Genomic DNA, 16,816 nt, shown 5'->3' with positions numbered 1-16,816 from the left:
TTTCCTCACACACTGAGGCCTCCAGCAGAGGATTACTCAGAATTGCATCAGTTGCTTGAGCTCAAGAGCTCATCCCTGGTGGGCTGGCTGCCAAAATTTTGCTCCAGAAAAAAACTGCCCCTCTCGGTGGTCTTGGGGTTAAGTGTATCCTACTTTGAATGTTTGTGTTTTTGTTTTTTTTTAATTTGATTTATATGCCGCCCTTCTCCGGAGACTCAGGGAGGCTTACAGTGCGTTAAGCAATAGCCTTCATACTTTTGTATATTTATACAAAGTCAGCTTATTGCCCCCACAAACTGGGTCCTCATTTAACCTACCTTAGAAAGGATGGAAGGCTGAGTCAACCTTGAGCCTTGGAGAGATTCGAACCAGCAGTAAATTGCAGGCAGCTGTGTTAATAACAGGGTGCTTTAAACCACTGTAGTACCAAGGCTGTTTTGTTAAGACAACTTTATTAAATGTTAAAGTTAGAATACAAATTAACAAAGAACTGAGCAAAAATAATATAACAACAATAATAATAATGGGGAGGAATCCCTTTTTGTATTATTGTAGGCTTATGTATATATAAATATTTAAATAAATAGGACATGGGGCCTGGTTGTTTGTGGAACAGCCTCCCCCTGAGGGTGACTGCCCATTCCACCAGGTTAGGTGGAGTGAGCACACTACAGATCCCTTCCCTTAAATGTTGCCATTTGGTGTGCCATTAGAGAGATGCCTTTTACATGGTTGCCTCTACCCTTTGGAATAGGCTCGTCTTTGAGATTCAGAGAAGTCACTTTATTAGCCTGCCAAAGGGCTGTGAAGACCTGGTTTTTGGTCCAGGATTGAAACTAGGCTAGTTCCTAGAACCTAGCAAATATAAGTCTGTGTAGAGTTTATGGAATATTGCAGCACGGTGATAGTGAAATATGATTTGGTTGGTTTTATTCTGCTTTTTTGTTTATTATTGTGAGCTGCATAGGATAATCATGTGTACGATGGACAGATATATAAGTTTCTAAATAAACAAGAAAATACATCTTGGGCCATGGAAAAAAAGAGAAGTAGATCAATGACTAAGCTTCCTTTCAGGTTATAGCCTAATCGAAGAAGTCAGGGTGACAATGATTATGGCTTGTCCAACTTAAAAAACAGGTCAGTTGCTGGTAAACATACTTTGTCCAACATTTAATCCTGAATGCTTATCCGGTGTGTATTTTGGATATCTGCTTGAAAGAAAAGGTTAGAGTTCAACTCTGCCAGATTTGTCTTCTGAGTTATTTTATAGTATAACAGGCTGAAAGTGAAAAGTGTGAATTGGAGTGACCATAAACTATAGAAATTCCATCTTGCTGATGAGATGTTTCATTTGGCACATTGCCAAATGTTATGTTTGGATGGGGAGGATAGTGCTGAGATAGCAATAAAGTCCTGGATACTATGCAGCTTTTAACCATAACGAATAGGCTCCCCCTTTTTTCTCCCTGTAATGAAGTTTCACTATAACAAGTAAGGGGTTACGGAAGTAGATACCTGGGGCATAGTGTTTTGTACAAGTCATTTTTCCTCCTGGAGAAAAATAAAATCTCAGAAATAGAATGACAGAACCAAATTTCTGCTTCAAGAAAGGAGTGGCAGACCATGGTAAATTTGTTAATGGGAATCTCTTATTCATGGATCCAAAGGCAGAAGTGTTGCTATAGAAACCACATCATATCCCTTTCTGCTAGCTGGAGAAGACTTGTGGTTAACAACATGGATGGAATGACAGACATGACAGACAGACAGGAATAGATGTACTCAGTTGGTCTATGAGATAGCTGCAGAAAGAGAAAAGGAGGGACCCAGTAGCTTCTGGTGGCTGCATTGGCACAACATGCTGATTAAACCAGGGTATCCAAAGTAATCCAATTATTTCAGTTTCTAGAACACATGGAAGCACATACCAGCCAATCACATTTTACAAAGTAGCAAAGCTCATTGCCCTTATTCTTTTTCTTTACTAGAATTCCAACGACTGCTGCATTGTTGGTTATTCTTGAGCTATGTAAGAATTCCTTCTCTACATTCTATAAGAGTAGCTGCAATGAAATATGTCTTGTAGTAGCATCTATAAACTAAACAGTGTAGCTTGAGCCCAGAAAGTAGGCATAACTTTGTGCTATAAGACACTGTTGCTGGTAGATTTCCTTTTTCACATAGGGCCACTGATTTGTGAGGCATATTTTCTTCCCAAAGGCAGCTTATGTTGTACAGTGAAACTTGTTTTTAAAAAGTCACATCTTTAGGAAAATGGTAGGAGCCAAGGAAAAGTCCTCTGCGTTCAGCTTTGTAATCTGAGCTGCAGAAAGATTTACTTCTTACCAAACTATAACACAATGATTTAAGATATAAAGATCACAATTAATATAAGAATTTTCCTTTCTCGTTCTACATTCCTATTCAGTGTACACTGTCCACAGGGTCTATTACAGCAAAGTATTTAATCATTGCTTCATAATTAAAACACACATCCTTTCCCTGTGCTGTTCCCAGACCTGATTTTTTCTAGGAGCATTCATAGGGATAAGGAATGTGAGGGATGTAATGTGCATCATAATGTCGTCATACAATTCACAGAAATTACAGCTGACACTTTGCACCATGATATGACTGACATAAATTACATTATTCATGTCATTGTGCAGGGATGTCATGCTGCACATGACATCACTGTAATTTCTACTATGCACCTTCCCTAGCTCAGGCAGTCCCAACCATCCTATCTCTTTGTTTCCAAATTGTGATACCTGAATATGTTTTTAAAGTCCAGACTTATTTCTTCTGCAGTTTTCTTGGCAACAGCAAGGAACATTGCCTTTACTTCCCAGACTAGCCTACAGGTCTACCATAACTTGATAGTCTTTTATAAAATAGGACCAATGAAACAAAAGAAATAGAAAAGCAGTTTTAGAGCAAAGTTCTCAGCACAGCAAATAAAAGTTAAATGAAAATAAATAAAAATAAAAGAAAGTTAAAAATAACATACCCAATAGATAAAACTCACTGTAAGCAACTTGTGGCCCAGGGCCATAAGCAGCTTATTGGTCCCTATTTTGAGTTCCTTGACTATAATTGCTACAGATCAGAACCTCTATTTTCTGCTGTTTTAAGGCAGGACAGGCATTAAAAAAATAGCATACCTCTAAATTAAGTTTAACAGATTAAAAATAAGCAATGCTTCTTTTTCATCTAGAGAAAAACAGAAAATCCAAGCCTTATTGACATATGCAGTAAAGTCTCCCTCTGCCCTGCCTATTGTTGTTCTCCCTTCCTCCTCCTCACAAATGTTGAAAGAAGCCTCCAGGCATAGAAAATTCTAAAGCTTTTCTTTGGCACCATTCACTTGCTAGACAAGATGGAAGCAGAACTCCTAATGAGATGTCTGTCTAGCTTATATATTAATAATGCGATGCCCAATCATAATTAGTCAAACAACTATGAGATTTTAGAACTTTCAAGATCATCCTCTCTTTTCATAACAGAGGTCACAATAATTTAAACAGTTCAGTGACTCTGAAGGAACAAAATGAATTGCTTAGCTAGACAGAAAATGAAAATAGAAGTATGTAAAGCTTTTGACACTAAACAATTGCAGGGGATAAGTATGAGGTTGAATGCAGATTTCTGTTTCCTGAGAACTTCAGTTTTCATGTTCAAACAGGAGAAAAAAAATCCTTTTCATGTGAAAATAAGACATAGAAAACAACAGATATCCAATGAGAATTCCAAAGCCATATGGAGGTTACAATGAAGTTGAAGGAAAAGAGTCTACACTATCATACACAACTGTTATTCCATTCCACTCTCTGCAGAATTATGCAAACTAAGCAAAGGTATTAAATAACTAAATTTGATTAATTAATATATAGACTGTGGAGTTAATCACCTTGTGCAATGGAATGTGGGTCTCTTTACTGTTTCTCTGTAAACTTAGAAACCATATCTTAAATTTACATTAGCACAGCAAATTAATCAATCTGACTTTTTTTAAAAACCAGTTTTTTCTTTGGCCCCGAGGGCAGCTATGCGACAGCTGCTATTGGGCTTTCACCAGACCAAAAAAGAATTCTGGAAGTGGGAGCAGTCTCTGCACTTTCCAGAGAAACACTGCAATCCAAAGCCTCAGAAATATAAGGGTGAAAAGTGCTGTCAAATAGCTTGCTTGCTTGCTTACAAGCTCCTGCAAAAGACAAGCAGGAAATGAACGTCAGCTGAGTTCTTTTCCTAGCTCTGGCAGCTCCGCCTCTCACAGTCCCTCCCCTGAGTTCGAGCTGGATCTTGTCCCTCCAACATGGGGATGTAGGGGAGGGGGGAACAGCTCCCACTTAAAGCTGTTGATCCCCTCCCCTTATGATGCCACTAACTGAGCCAGCCTGTGCAACGAAACTGAGCTACCAACTGAGGGATCAGCTTGGGAAATGGGTCGTCAACGCTAGATGAGATGCTGGCCTCCAGTTCCTGTTTTTCAAATAGCAAGTTTCAGGACCAAGGATAGCAACCACCCGCTCTGCGTCTATTTCCCACCGCAGGCGCCACCTCAACGCAGCAGACTGAATTCCGCCCCCGCTGGCAGCAGCTTCGAGATTTGAGCGCTTCCTCTGACTACAACACCAGGGACAGCGCCTTTTCTGGGAAAGCAGTCGTCTTCCTCACCAAATTGCTATCGTCACAGCTTCAGTCTCCCGTGTGGAGGAACAGCACTGAGCCACGTTGGTGAAACATGGCAACTGAGGTGAGCAACACCGGCAAGGTAGAACACACATGTTCTGGAGGCTGTGGCTCTGCCGAATCGTTGGAGCTGCAGTCAGATTTTCCTGGGTTGTGCTTGTTCTCTCTGATGCTGCAGGAAGCTTTAAACCAGGCACCCTAATGTTAGCTGTTATTGGTTGTCGTAGCGTCATGTTCTTTGGTTTGTTGTGCTGAGGGTTGCTTGTATTTCCTGAGTTTCTGTTTTTTTGCAGCAATTGTATGGGTTAAATAAAGAAAGGAAGTAAAAAAAAAACCTGATGGTCTTTGAGGGCTAAGAATACCAACACTCACTCCAAAGTTTAATTGCCTTATTTCCAAACCCCGCTCCCAAGGCAGGCAGTTGTTAAGAGGAGCAAGTGGCCCTTTGCTCAGCTGTGAATCAATGGATTTCCCTGAACACATGGGAGACACCCATAGACAGAAAACCAGGAGCCCAGGGGAGCACTCCTCAGTTGGGCTGTGCTAGCAGCTCAGTCAATAGCCATGCTTGTAGGATGATAGTTATTGTGGTGTTATGAACCTGGAGGGAACAAGGTTGGGTAAGACTGCCTTATGATGCTTTGCATTTAGTTTCAGTTGTACCTTTTGTGAACAGGGAAAAAAGAGATACAAGAGCTATGCTTTTCTAGAATAAATGGAAGCTCCATTATTCAGATTAATCAATTATGGACTCAGAGGCAGGTCCATAATATGATTTTTTTTTGTTAAGATAAGGTTAAAAATGCAGTAGGAGTAGAAGGGAAAGAGATTATGAAGTGTTTTCTCTAATGGTGCTATATTCTGGTTTCAAAACTCTTTTGAAGTCAGTCCGTATCAAGAATCCCATCATTCAGTGATTTTTTTCACAATCATTATTGCTCTTGTCCCATATTTCCCATGTTTCCATTTCATCTAGTAAAATCATGTTTGTCAATAAAAGATGTGTCCCTGAACAGGAGAATTAATCTGAGTCAGATCACAAATAGCTAAAAGCTTGCTTGTTGCTAGGGGAAGGGCAGCAGTTCCTGAGGGCATGGAAGGGCGGGTGGCAGGAAGCACAAAGGACTTGTTAAAGACTCAGTGAGATATCCTTAGACCATGAAATAAAGAAAGTAGATAAGTATACAAATTCTCTCTCTCTCTCTCTTTCCCTCCTTCCCTCCTTCCCTCTCCCTCTCTCTCTCTCTCTCTCTCTCTCTCTCACACACACACACACACACACACAGACATTGACAAAATAATAGTTAGTTGTTTTTATAGTTATCTAACGTCAACTTTCTTCCACTCCTAAAGTAATTAATTTCAATCTTCAATTTCTGCTCTTGAATGTCTATGGAGATTCTCAGTCATCCAGGCCATGGTTGTCTCAAAGGTGTTTTTTCAAGAGGCAACTGGACACCAGAAAGTCCAGTTGCCTCTTGAAAAAGCATCTTTGGGACTTTTGATCTTGGAAGATTTCCATTTAAACACAGAATAAGATAAATATTGTGTCCAATTTCTATTGAGGGAAATCAGGGTTACTTTCAAATTCAGTACATCTGTTAATTTTCTAAATATTTAGGAAGTTTTATTGAACTGGATGATCTCATATTTAAACTAATAAAACTTGTTGGACCTTTAAAAACATAAAAATAGCTTTCCTGGCCCATTTTTGTCTAACATTATGATGTCGTAACCTCTTATTTCACTTTGAACCACTTCAACTCCTAGGGCCAAGCAACATATAATGTGAAAAATAAACTTAAAGGCAGCAGCACTGAGTCTTCAACACTAATATTTCTTAAACTGCCCACTATGAATTGATTAAAAGCCATCATGTGATGATAATGCTAATGAATTTTACATAAAATTCATATAAAATTCAATGCATCCTATTTTCAAATCATATTGCATCTGCTGCAAGTTTTATAACATCCACAACCTTAGCCAACTCAATGCTTTTAATGCAACCACAGGCTAAGAAATTGAGTCTTATAAGGAGATGGTTATTAAGCTCTTACAATGCAGAGGTTTCCCTCTATGGATGGGAAAAGGAAATAATCCTTATTAATTTAGGCTTGTCCTGTTTAATTCTGATTGTATTTCAGCAAGTTGTACTCACTTGAAGGCTATTATATGTACAAATATATAAACAAATATATATATATATATAAACAAATATATATATATATATATATATATATATATATATATATATATATATATATATAATGTGAAATATCCAATAACATGCTTGAACATCTTCATTCAGCTTGCTAATTTAAATTATTTTCTATTTTGTGACCTTAGTTAACAAAAGAACCCCCTCTTATTTTAATAACTATATACTAGTTTAAATGTAGATAGCTAATGCATATTTCAGTGTGTTGTGAGAACATGATCTTTACATTGGACTCAAATATAAATAATTGAGATTGAGATCCAGATGTATCACCATTTAACCATGATGCTTACTGGGTGACTTGAGGAAAACATAGTCTTTCAGCTTGACATGCTCTATGATTAGAATGAGAACCAAGTTCTGAGGATCCCAGTCAGAACTGAAATTGGACCATCTCTGTCTGCTATTTGAATGGGGAAAAAACTAGAATTAAATAGTGGAATATTGGTTTTCTGTATTCAACTCATAAAAGATCCTTTAATGCTTTGGGAGGGTGTAGCATGAGAATGTATAATTAATCTGTTAGGCTATTTTAATTATATTTTGACTAATTAAGAAGATTTTTATCTAAATAATTAGGTAATAAAGTAATATTTTTCATTTAAAATGCACAAATTCAAATTTTTAACTGAAGTATACAGTATACTTAGAAGCACCTGTATATATTCGCCCAAAAAGCTTATACGAAAATAAATGCCACTCTGAAGATGGTGCCAAAATAACTCATGAAACATTATCTAAAAACAATTTCAGCATTCTATCCATATCCCATTAGTATGCATTTTAATGCAGATATTAGTGATAGTTCCAATTGTTCCTATTACAGTATATGCAATGATCAATAACTATGTACATACATAGTTGAATGATCATCTACCGGAGTGGTGCTCCATAGAAGCAGAAATAATTGAGTCTACTTAGTTAGGCCATTTATATTTTTAAAAAACAATCCTGATAATTAAGTAGCTTTCCAGTGCCTTCAAGAACAAATAACGATACTCTTTTGTGAATGCTGAGTGCATTGCATTTGCTCTCTTACTATGTTATAGAACAGCTTGTTTGCTTTGGACCTGTATACTTACTCTTTAACATTTCCACCCCAAGACAGCAAACAAAACAACCTATCAGTGTATAATTTATTTTGGGGAGAACTTTAGTCTGCAATGTGATTAAGGGAGAATTATGTGTTGTCTCTGAATGAAAATGAAGAAAAATACAAAGTGAAGCATAGAGCAATCAAGGAATGAAAAAAATCCATGCATTTGATCTGCAAGTATCAGGATACAGTGTGAGCTCCCACCAGTTCTACTGTATAGGAAGACTTTCCCATGTTGTAACTTCCTGATTTCAATTTTCTTCAGGTCCACAATCTCCAAGAACTGCGGAGGAGCGCTTCATTGGCTACCAAGGTTTTTATACAGCGAGACTATAGTGATGGGACTATCTGTCAATTCCAGACCAAATTCCCTCCTGAACTGGACAGTCGGGTACAATCTGTTATGGTTCTCCTGGCTCACACACTATAGCAAACTTTTATATCAAACCAAATTTATTTATTTATTTATTTATTTGATATGTATACTGCCCTACTCCCGAAGGACTCAGGGCGGTGAACAGCCAACAATAAAATACATAAATACACAAAATTTAAAAACCCGATAAAATCAAATTAAACTTTTTGGCCCAGACAAATTAAAATACCCCAATAATTTAAAAACAGATTAAAATTTACATATTTAAAAAGGGAAGAGATCAGGCCAAGCCCGCTTGATGGAATAAAAAGGTCTTCACAGCACGGCGGAAGGAGCGCAGATCCGGGATCCTCCGTATCTCTGGGGGGAGCTCATTCCAGATGGTAGGTGCCCCCACAGAGAAGGCTCTCCCCCTAGGGGCCGCCAGTCGACACTGTTTGGCTGACGGCACCCGGAGGAGTCCCTCTCTATGAGAGCGTACTGGCCGGTGGGAGGCTATTGGTGGTAGTAGGCGGTCCCGTAAATAACCAGGCCCTAAGCCATGGAGCGCTTTAAAGGTGGTAACCAAAACCTTGAAGCGCACCCGGAAGACCACCGGGAGCCAGTGCAGCTCGCGCAGGAGAGGTGTTACATGGGAGCGCCATGTCGCTCCCATTACCACCCGCGCGGCCGCACTCTGCGCCAGTTGGAGCCTCCGGGTGCTCCTCAAGGGGAGCCCCATGTAGAGAGCATTACAATAGTCCAGGCGGGAGGTGACGAGGGCATGAGTGACCGTGCGTAACGAGTCCCGATCCAGAAAGGGACGCAACTGGCGAATCAGGCAGACCTGATAAAAAATCCTCCCGGTCACGGCCGTCAAGTGCTCTTCTAAAGACAGCCGTGAATCCAGGAGGACGCCCAAGTTGCGAGCCCTCTCCGTGGGGGCCAATGATTCGCCCCCAATAGTCAGTGATGGCGTCAACTGGCTATATCGGGACGTCGGAAACCACAGCCACTCGGTCTTGGATGGGTTGAGCCTGAGCCTGTTCCTCCCCATCCAGATCCGTACGGCCTTCAAATGAGTAGATTGGAGCTCAGATTAAGCTATGATGTCCCATTAACATTCTATGAATGTTTCAGTGACTTCCTTATTTTATTTATTTAAAGAATTTACATGCTGCTACTTCACCTAGGCACCTCACCCCATTAAAGCACATTATATTTTTTCTCACCAAGGGGCCATAATCACCTATAAAATTAACCACTTGAATTAACTCTACCCTACCCCAACACTTGAGGGAAGAGACAGCTCTTCAGGGCCTTCTGGAAAGCTACTAGGGTGCTACTTCCCCTCCCCCAATTTCAGTTGGGAAGCTGTTGCAAAGGACTGGAGCAGCTCCAACGAAGGCAAACCTCCAGGCCCCACTGAATTTACTGTAGGTGTACTTTTTTGTGGAAGGGCTGAAGTAGCAAAGTAGGAACCAAAGAATTTCAGACTAGACAGGACAGTTATGTAAATAGGAGGCAACTGTCCTCCACATTCCTGTCTGAGAAAAAGAACAACAAAATGTCTGTTGCCACAAAAGAGTCCTAGGATTTAATCCCTGGGCATATATTTATTTATTTATTTTATTTTATTTTATTTTATTTATTTATTTATTTATTTATTTATTTATTTATTTATTTATTTATTTATTTATTTATTTATTAAATTTATATACCGCCCTATACCTGAGGGACTCAGGGCGGTGAACAGCGAACGATAAAAATACATGTAATACAAACGTTACAATTAAACAATTAAAATATACTAAACACTCTGGTCCTAGATAATTCAAGACATCCCAGTTTAAAATAAAATCAAAAGCAATATAAAGGGAAAGTTAGGCCAGGCCGGCCTGCTGAAACAGGAATGTTTTGAGGGCACGGTGGAAAGTGCGCAGATCCGGAATCTTCTGTATCTCTGTGGGGAGCTCGTTCCAGATGGTGGGTGCCCTCACAGAAAAGGCTCTCCCCCTGGGGGCCGCCAGTCGACACTGTTTGGCTGACGGCACCCTGAGAAGCCCCTCTCTATGGGAGTGTACTGGGCAGTGAGAGGCTATTGGTGGCAGAAGGCGGTCTCGTAAGTACCCCGGTCTTAAGCCATGGAGCGCTCTAAAGGTGGTAACTAAGACTTTGAAGCGCACCCGGAAGACCACAGGGAGCCAGTGCAGCTCGCGCAGGAGGGGAGCCACATGGGAGCGCCATGCTGCTCCCATAACTACCCGCGCGGCCGCATATACATCAATGGTGAAATCCAAATTTTTGTACTACTGGTTCTGTGGGCGTGGCTTGGTGGACGTGGTGTGGCTTGGTGGGTGTGGCAGGGGAAGGATATTGCAAAATCCCCATTCCCTCCCCACTCCTGGGGGAAGGATATTGCAAAATCTCCATTCCCACCTCACTCTGGGACCAGCCAGAGGTGGTATTTGCCGGTTCTCCGAACTACTCAAAATTTCCGCTACTGGTTGTCCAGAACCTGTCAGAACCTGCTGGATTTCACCCCTGATATTCACCCACACATTCATACAAGGTTGGATTTCTCAATTCTGTCATAGTTGTTCTTTTGCATAGACAGACTGTGTAAAAATGTTCTTACCTAACCGCATTGAGTCCTTGAGGTTCTGCTGTTAGCTAGTAATAGAGTGCAAAGGGGTGGGGTTGAGTATCTGAAGAGTTGTGAATAAATCTGACACTTTGAAGGATTTTTCCTAACCCGTTAACCAAAGCAATCACACATTAACTACACAGTAGCAGAATGATTTCTTTCAAACAAAAATGTTATGTCATTTCCTTTCTTTTCCCCTCCCAAAGATTGAGCGGCAATTTTTTGAGGAAACAGTGAAGACACTGAACAACTTCTATGCAGAGGCTGAGAAAATTGGGGGCAGCTCTTATTTGGAGGGATGTCTGGCCTGCGCCACAGCCTATTTCATCTTCCTTTGCATGGAGACCCACTATGAGAAGGTTTGGAGACATAAGAGAAGATTTACAATAGTTAATATCATAGGTGTTTATTATGCTGAATTAAGGGCTCGCAAAGTAGGGAAACAATATCAAGATAACTATTTTAATTTTACAAGTTATTGAAATAAATAGTGTGCAGTGGCCAAGCAATTTGCCCTCATTTGCACTGCGTACCATGTAATCTCTTTCTAATTATATAACTCAGAGTTCTGTTTAAAGGCTTTTAAAATTTTTTGTTTTATTGCTTTTTAATTAAAAGGAAAAAAGAGCCAAACACAAGGATAAAATTAATGGAGTTACATATATAAAAAGTGCTCTAATAAAAGGGAAAGAAATATGAAAGAGAAAATGATATATCATAATAACAATACACAATTACAATTTTATATATACTTATCTAATGCAAATATTGAAATATGTACAGTATATACATTCTGGTGAGAAAAAAGGTCTCTAAGGATGGGCTCCAGCACAAGTCCGAAAGCTTGGAAGACTAAACCTTTGGTTCTGGTAACTGATCCAGATTGGATCCTGCAAATATGTATATATTTCTAATACATTTATACAGCTGTTTTTTTAACCTACTGTATTCTGTATAAATGGGTCCCATTATATAATCATACTTGTCTATACAAGGTTTACATCTATATGCAATCCACTCATAAGTGGCAAGTGCAACCAGATCTTCAATTCATTGAATAAACAGAGCCATTCATTTAATTCTCCAATGCTGCAAGATCAGTCTTTAGCCATAGTAAGAGCCCAGAGAATCCATTTATATTGTCCAGATGTTAAATCCCTGATTGAAGTCTACATTAGTATAAAATCAATTTTATACAATCCTGCCACAGGCAAAATGCTGGCAAAGAAGATTACCCTTATCTATGATCCACAGAGTATGTTAAGGAGAATAGATATGGGTTCCATGGGCTTTGGTTGACTTAGACCCCACAAATGCAAGGTGGCTGGAAGGAGAGGTGAGCTTCAGTAGATGATGAATCTATCCTATCTCACTCTGGATTTGTGTTTTGCACAGGTCTGGATGGTAGCACTTTAAGTCAACCTTGGGGGGAAAAAACAGTGTGACAAAAGCTACAATTTTCAGAGGATAATATTGATATATGTTTTAGTGCTATTTTGAATACATTTTAATAGGATTCCAAAATGATATTATTTTTGGGATAGTACCAAACCCATGTTCGGAAGGAGGATGACTGTCATCTGACAAGGCATGGAAAGAACTGCACTATGAAGCAGAAGAGGAGGAAGGGAGGGTTGGGTGAACCAAGGAAAGTCCTAAAATAGTGAATATGAACATAAAATATGATGGATAAATACATGCAATTAACAGTGAGCCAGGATTATTATTTTTTTGTTAATTTTTATAATAGTGCACAATTTCTAAGAAAACTTGGAACTTGTTTAATAACTTTCTTCTCAACTTTGTACTATATATTATCTGGGAACATGAAATGGGTACTCATTTGATTCTGATTGGTTCACTAATTATTTCTTCAGGTTCTGAAGAAGATCTCCAAGTATATCCAGGAGCAGAATGAGAAGATTTATGCTCCACGAGGGCTTCTGCTGACTGACCCGGTGGAGCGGGGCATGAGAGTTGTATCCTTCTTGACTGAGGTCAGGGATGAAAATAGAATACATTACTGCCTAAAACTAGGTAGCTAACTCTGATTTATGCTACAGACACTCCTTATAACCTGTGCTATTATTTTCCTATCCCTACTGAGATTTGGAACCATGTGGATATTATTTATTTTTCGATTTTTGTAAATGATAATGATAGTGATTCCCAAAAGGTCTCACATTCACAATAGGATACATTAGATGGCTTCATGAGCGCAACAATGATGTAATGGTCTAGGAATGGGGAGCCGTTGGTTCAAGTCCACCTTTAACAATAGATGCCAGATAAAACATACACTGTACATTTTTACACAATGCACAGTTGATCTGGGTAGCTATTACCTAACTTTACCATGAAGGGAAATGAAGTGTTAAATAAATTCAGCATCTTTCAGAGGCACATCTTTTGAGTTCACTATTGTTACCCCAAGTTGGCTCATCTCTCCCATGCAAAATGTTAAAATTGGTTGTTGAAGTTAAGCCATTTTCAGAGATTGCAATAAAATTAAAGCTAAGGTTAGCATACTCTGTGCATGCAACTGCTAAGATTCCAAGAATGTTATATGAATCCAGAAGTTGAGTTCTTAGGAGGTGGACAAACTACAGTAGTGCTGTAGCTCTTCCTGATTTTCTGCCCTGTAGAAGAGCTGTGCAAAGGAAGATGGACTCCACATTGACTGAAGACTTAACTATGCACTGGCTTGCCAACTTGGGATTTGGCTGTGATGTGTATCACAGAAACCAGTAGCTTGGCTTGGGAGGTAAAGTGATCTGCTCTTTCTTTCTTTCTTTCTTTCTTTCTTTCTTTCTTTCTTTCTTTCTTTCTTTCTTTCTTTCTTTCTTTCTTTCTTTCCCCCCCTCTCTCTGAAAAAGCAAAAAGGTGTGTGTGTGCATGGGAGGAAAAAGAGCATAGTTGCATGAATGACATAATGTCTCCATACCTGCTTAGCCAACAACAATCTGACCTGCTGAGTTCCAGTAGAGAAAGTATATTTGAGAGAGAGTCTCCTTAGCTGAGTGTGGGGTGGAGCAGGATTTTCATGCATTTGTTTGGTGTCCTTATCATCTTGCTTTCAGATTGAGATTTCTATCTATGAAGATCGTTGCAGCAGTTCCAGCTCAGGCAGTACCAGCAGCACCAGCAGCACTGCTGGGGGAGGTGGGGGAACAGGGGGCCGGTGACTGGCACAAAGTCCCGGCAGGGACTTGTACTGCCGGGACGATGGAGTCTCTGAGATTCGCAGGCTGCGCTATCAGAGCACCCGTTTCTGAGCTCCCCCAGGGGGGTCAGGATGCCAGCAAGGAGTATCATGACACCTCTGAGATTTACAATGGTCAGTGAAATCCTGGATCCCAGAGGATTCCTGACTTTGACTTGAGTGGCTGTTATCCCTGAAGGAACTCAATTTCTGTGGCCGAATTCATTATATCTTGAAATATTGGCACTTCCTGTGAGTTCCTGCAGACATGATGGCACCTGATTTTCCCAGATAGATTATTACTCCAATTCTGTCCTCAATCTATGGGTTTATTACCTGAACTGGCTACAACTGCTAGCTGAAGTCAAGTGATCAGCAAATAGCAACCCAGCATAGCGAGCTGGGATGGGGTAGGCTGAAGAAACAGGAGATTTTTTAAAAAACCAGGTTATAATCCCATGACTGAGAGTTCCTGCCTTGTTCCTTAATAGGCTACCTTAGCTCCTGCCTTTGGGTGCTATGTATATTCCTTTCCTGAACTTCAGGCATGCTTATGCTTTGAATATTCAGTGTCCATAGTTCTTCCACTTCAATTGCCTGCATTCTCTCCTATACCTCTAGTGCTGGTACTTCCAAAACATGTCTTCACAGATGCTAGGATGTCTTCTATTCTTGGAAACCATAGAACATGCCTTATGCTCTATTTCTTTCAGGGCACTAGAAAAGAATATAGAGCCACAGAATGGAACTGCTCCTTAGTTTGGGACAGTAGCATGAATACTACTGAAGACTATAACTTCTTCCAAATTTGGAAGTCTGCACCTCATTGACTCTGGCCAACTCCAAAAGATTTCAGTACAATTCTGGGGTCATGGAGAGCACTAAAGGTATTCTGAGGCTTTAAAGGTGCATTGTGGGTAGAGGGGTGGGATAATGGTTTATTTATTGCTTAACTTAGTCCAGCCCAAGAAGTATATTTTAAGTATGTATGTAAATATCTACTATAGCTCTAACTATCTAGACTTCATCCTGCCTCTGCCTCCGAGTTGGTACACAAAGTCACAAGAAAGAATATTTCCCCAAGGCTAATAGAGTAAGTGTTTTTCTCTACAGCTTTTAACTTACTTCCCAACACTGGTGTTTTGCAACATCACCTTATCACTTGTATGCACAAGTTGTTCCTTGTGGTATGTTTTCTCATCCTGTTTATAGCTGTTTGGGTCCTACAAATATTTAAGAAACTCTAGATATTGGTGCTTCAGTGCCACTTCTCTGAGTTCCTTGGTGCCACTCTGTGAAACAAGATAGATCAAAAGAAGAGGATGCCAGGTTGTCCAATGAATCAGTATTCAAATCATGGATGAAGTTTGTCACTACCTCCAACAACAAACAATAGATCCTTAAATACTTCAGATTTTTCACATATTACACATCTGTCTCTCTGTATTGTAGGCATATGCATGCTGAAAGCCTCAAAGAATAAAATTGTACACATGTCTAAGGATGGGGGAGTCTTAAGTTGAGTGCACACTAGGGCATTATTATTCACTGAATGCCTGGCCTGAGAAACTCTGCTGCAACTCATTGTCATTACTCAGGGGCATGGTGGGGCATCTGCTGAAAGCCCTGGTGCTAATAAAGATACATTGCCAATCATGCCATAGCAGGCATCAGTCCCCTGTCTGGTGCTTCTGTAGGATAGTTCTTGCTGCATCAATAACTGTTTTTCCACTGTTTCTATCCATTATTCCCCTTGTGACTCTCACCCTTCCTTGACTTGGTGAACCTGCTTCCCACATTCCTACTAAAGTCTGAGCCATGCCAACTATGACTGCTTGCTATCATTTCTGTTGGCCATTCCTCTCTAGGTATGGCACTTACGGATACACTGTAGAATGATGATTAAGGCCAGGCCTATAGCTTCTCCTAAAAGTTGGGGGAGAGAACAAAAAAACGGAGAGAATAGCTTATGTGGACCTTTAAAAATAAGGAAAAAATACATGTTACAGGATGGGACAGAAAGATGCCACATTAACTTTCATACTTATTGTAAATACTCATGAGGCACAAGAGTGAAGGAGACATAAGGGATTGGAAGGGGCAATAAGTAGCCAGCAGTGGGGCACCTTATAGAGATTGCAGTAATAGAAGTTGTAGGAGATGTGGCTACAGGATTCCCAGATGGAACAGGGTTTCTTCAGCAGCAACCATGTTAAGGGTTCACTAATAACAGGAGATCACCTTGATTTCAGAATTGGATTTCCCTGAAAGTGAGAAAAGAATTGGAGATTGACCAAACCTTGTTCTCTGGGACTGGAACTGCAGAGGCTATGGCAGATGGATAGACATTAGGCCAGATGTACCCAGATGCCTTGAGCAGCTGCTCCTCATGCCATATGTTGGGTATCATTTTTGCCACATGAATTTGGTCATTACTCAACCCAATATGTCTCTACATGGCAATTTCTAACAATAAATGGCAAGTGAGAAATTATCTGTGTTTTGTTCTTTTTATCCATCACCTTTAGAAACAGCATATTAGTTCCCACCTCTATGGCTAGTTGTTTCATGCATAATCATTCTGAATCATAGTTTCAAAT

General features: G+C 39.9%; 1 protein-coding gene across 1 annotated transcript; it reads left to right on the top strand.

The window, feature by feature from the left end:
- The first annotated feature begins 4,747 nt into the window (after positions 1 to 4,747).
- GOLGA7B (golgin A7 family member B) lies at positions 4,748 to 14,199 on the top strand. Its single transcript, XM_070945943.1, has 5 exons — positions 4,748 to 4,759; positions 8,278 to 8,403; positions 11,221 to 11,373; positions 12,892 to 12,993; positions 14,095 to 14,199. The coding sequence occupies exons 1-5, from the start codon at positions 4,748 to 4,750 to the stop codon at positions 14,197 to 14,199; spliced, it is 498 nt and encodes a 165-aa protein (XP_070802044.1).
- The last annotated feature ends 2,617 nt before the right edge of the window (positions 14,200 to 16,816 follow it).

This window comes from Pituophis catenifer, unplaced genomic scaffold (assembly GCF_029215685.1).
Source record: "Pituophis catenifer annectens isolate HBS135680 unplaced genomic scaffold, rPitCat1.0.hap2 SCAF_6, whole genome shotgun sequence".
Classification (NCBI taxonomy): domain Eukaryota; kingdom Metazoa; phylum Chordata; class Lepidosauria; order Squamata; family Colubridae; genus Pituophis; species Pituophis catenifer.
This window is presented reverse-complemented; position numbering and strand designations above follow the sequence as displayed.

Excerpts from the sequence above, each read along its gene's own strand:
- GOLGA7B (XM_070945943.1), top strand. Across the intron at positions 8,404-11,220 it reads CTCCTGAACTGGACAGTCGG|ATTGAGCGGCAATTTTTTGA; the intron begins GTACAATCTGTT and ends CCCCTCCCAAAG. Across the intron at positions 11,374-12,891 it reads TGGAGACCCACTATGAGAAG|GTTCTGAAGAAGATCTCCAA; the intron begins GTTTGGAGACAT and ends TTATTTCTTCAG.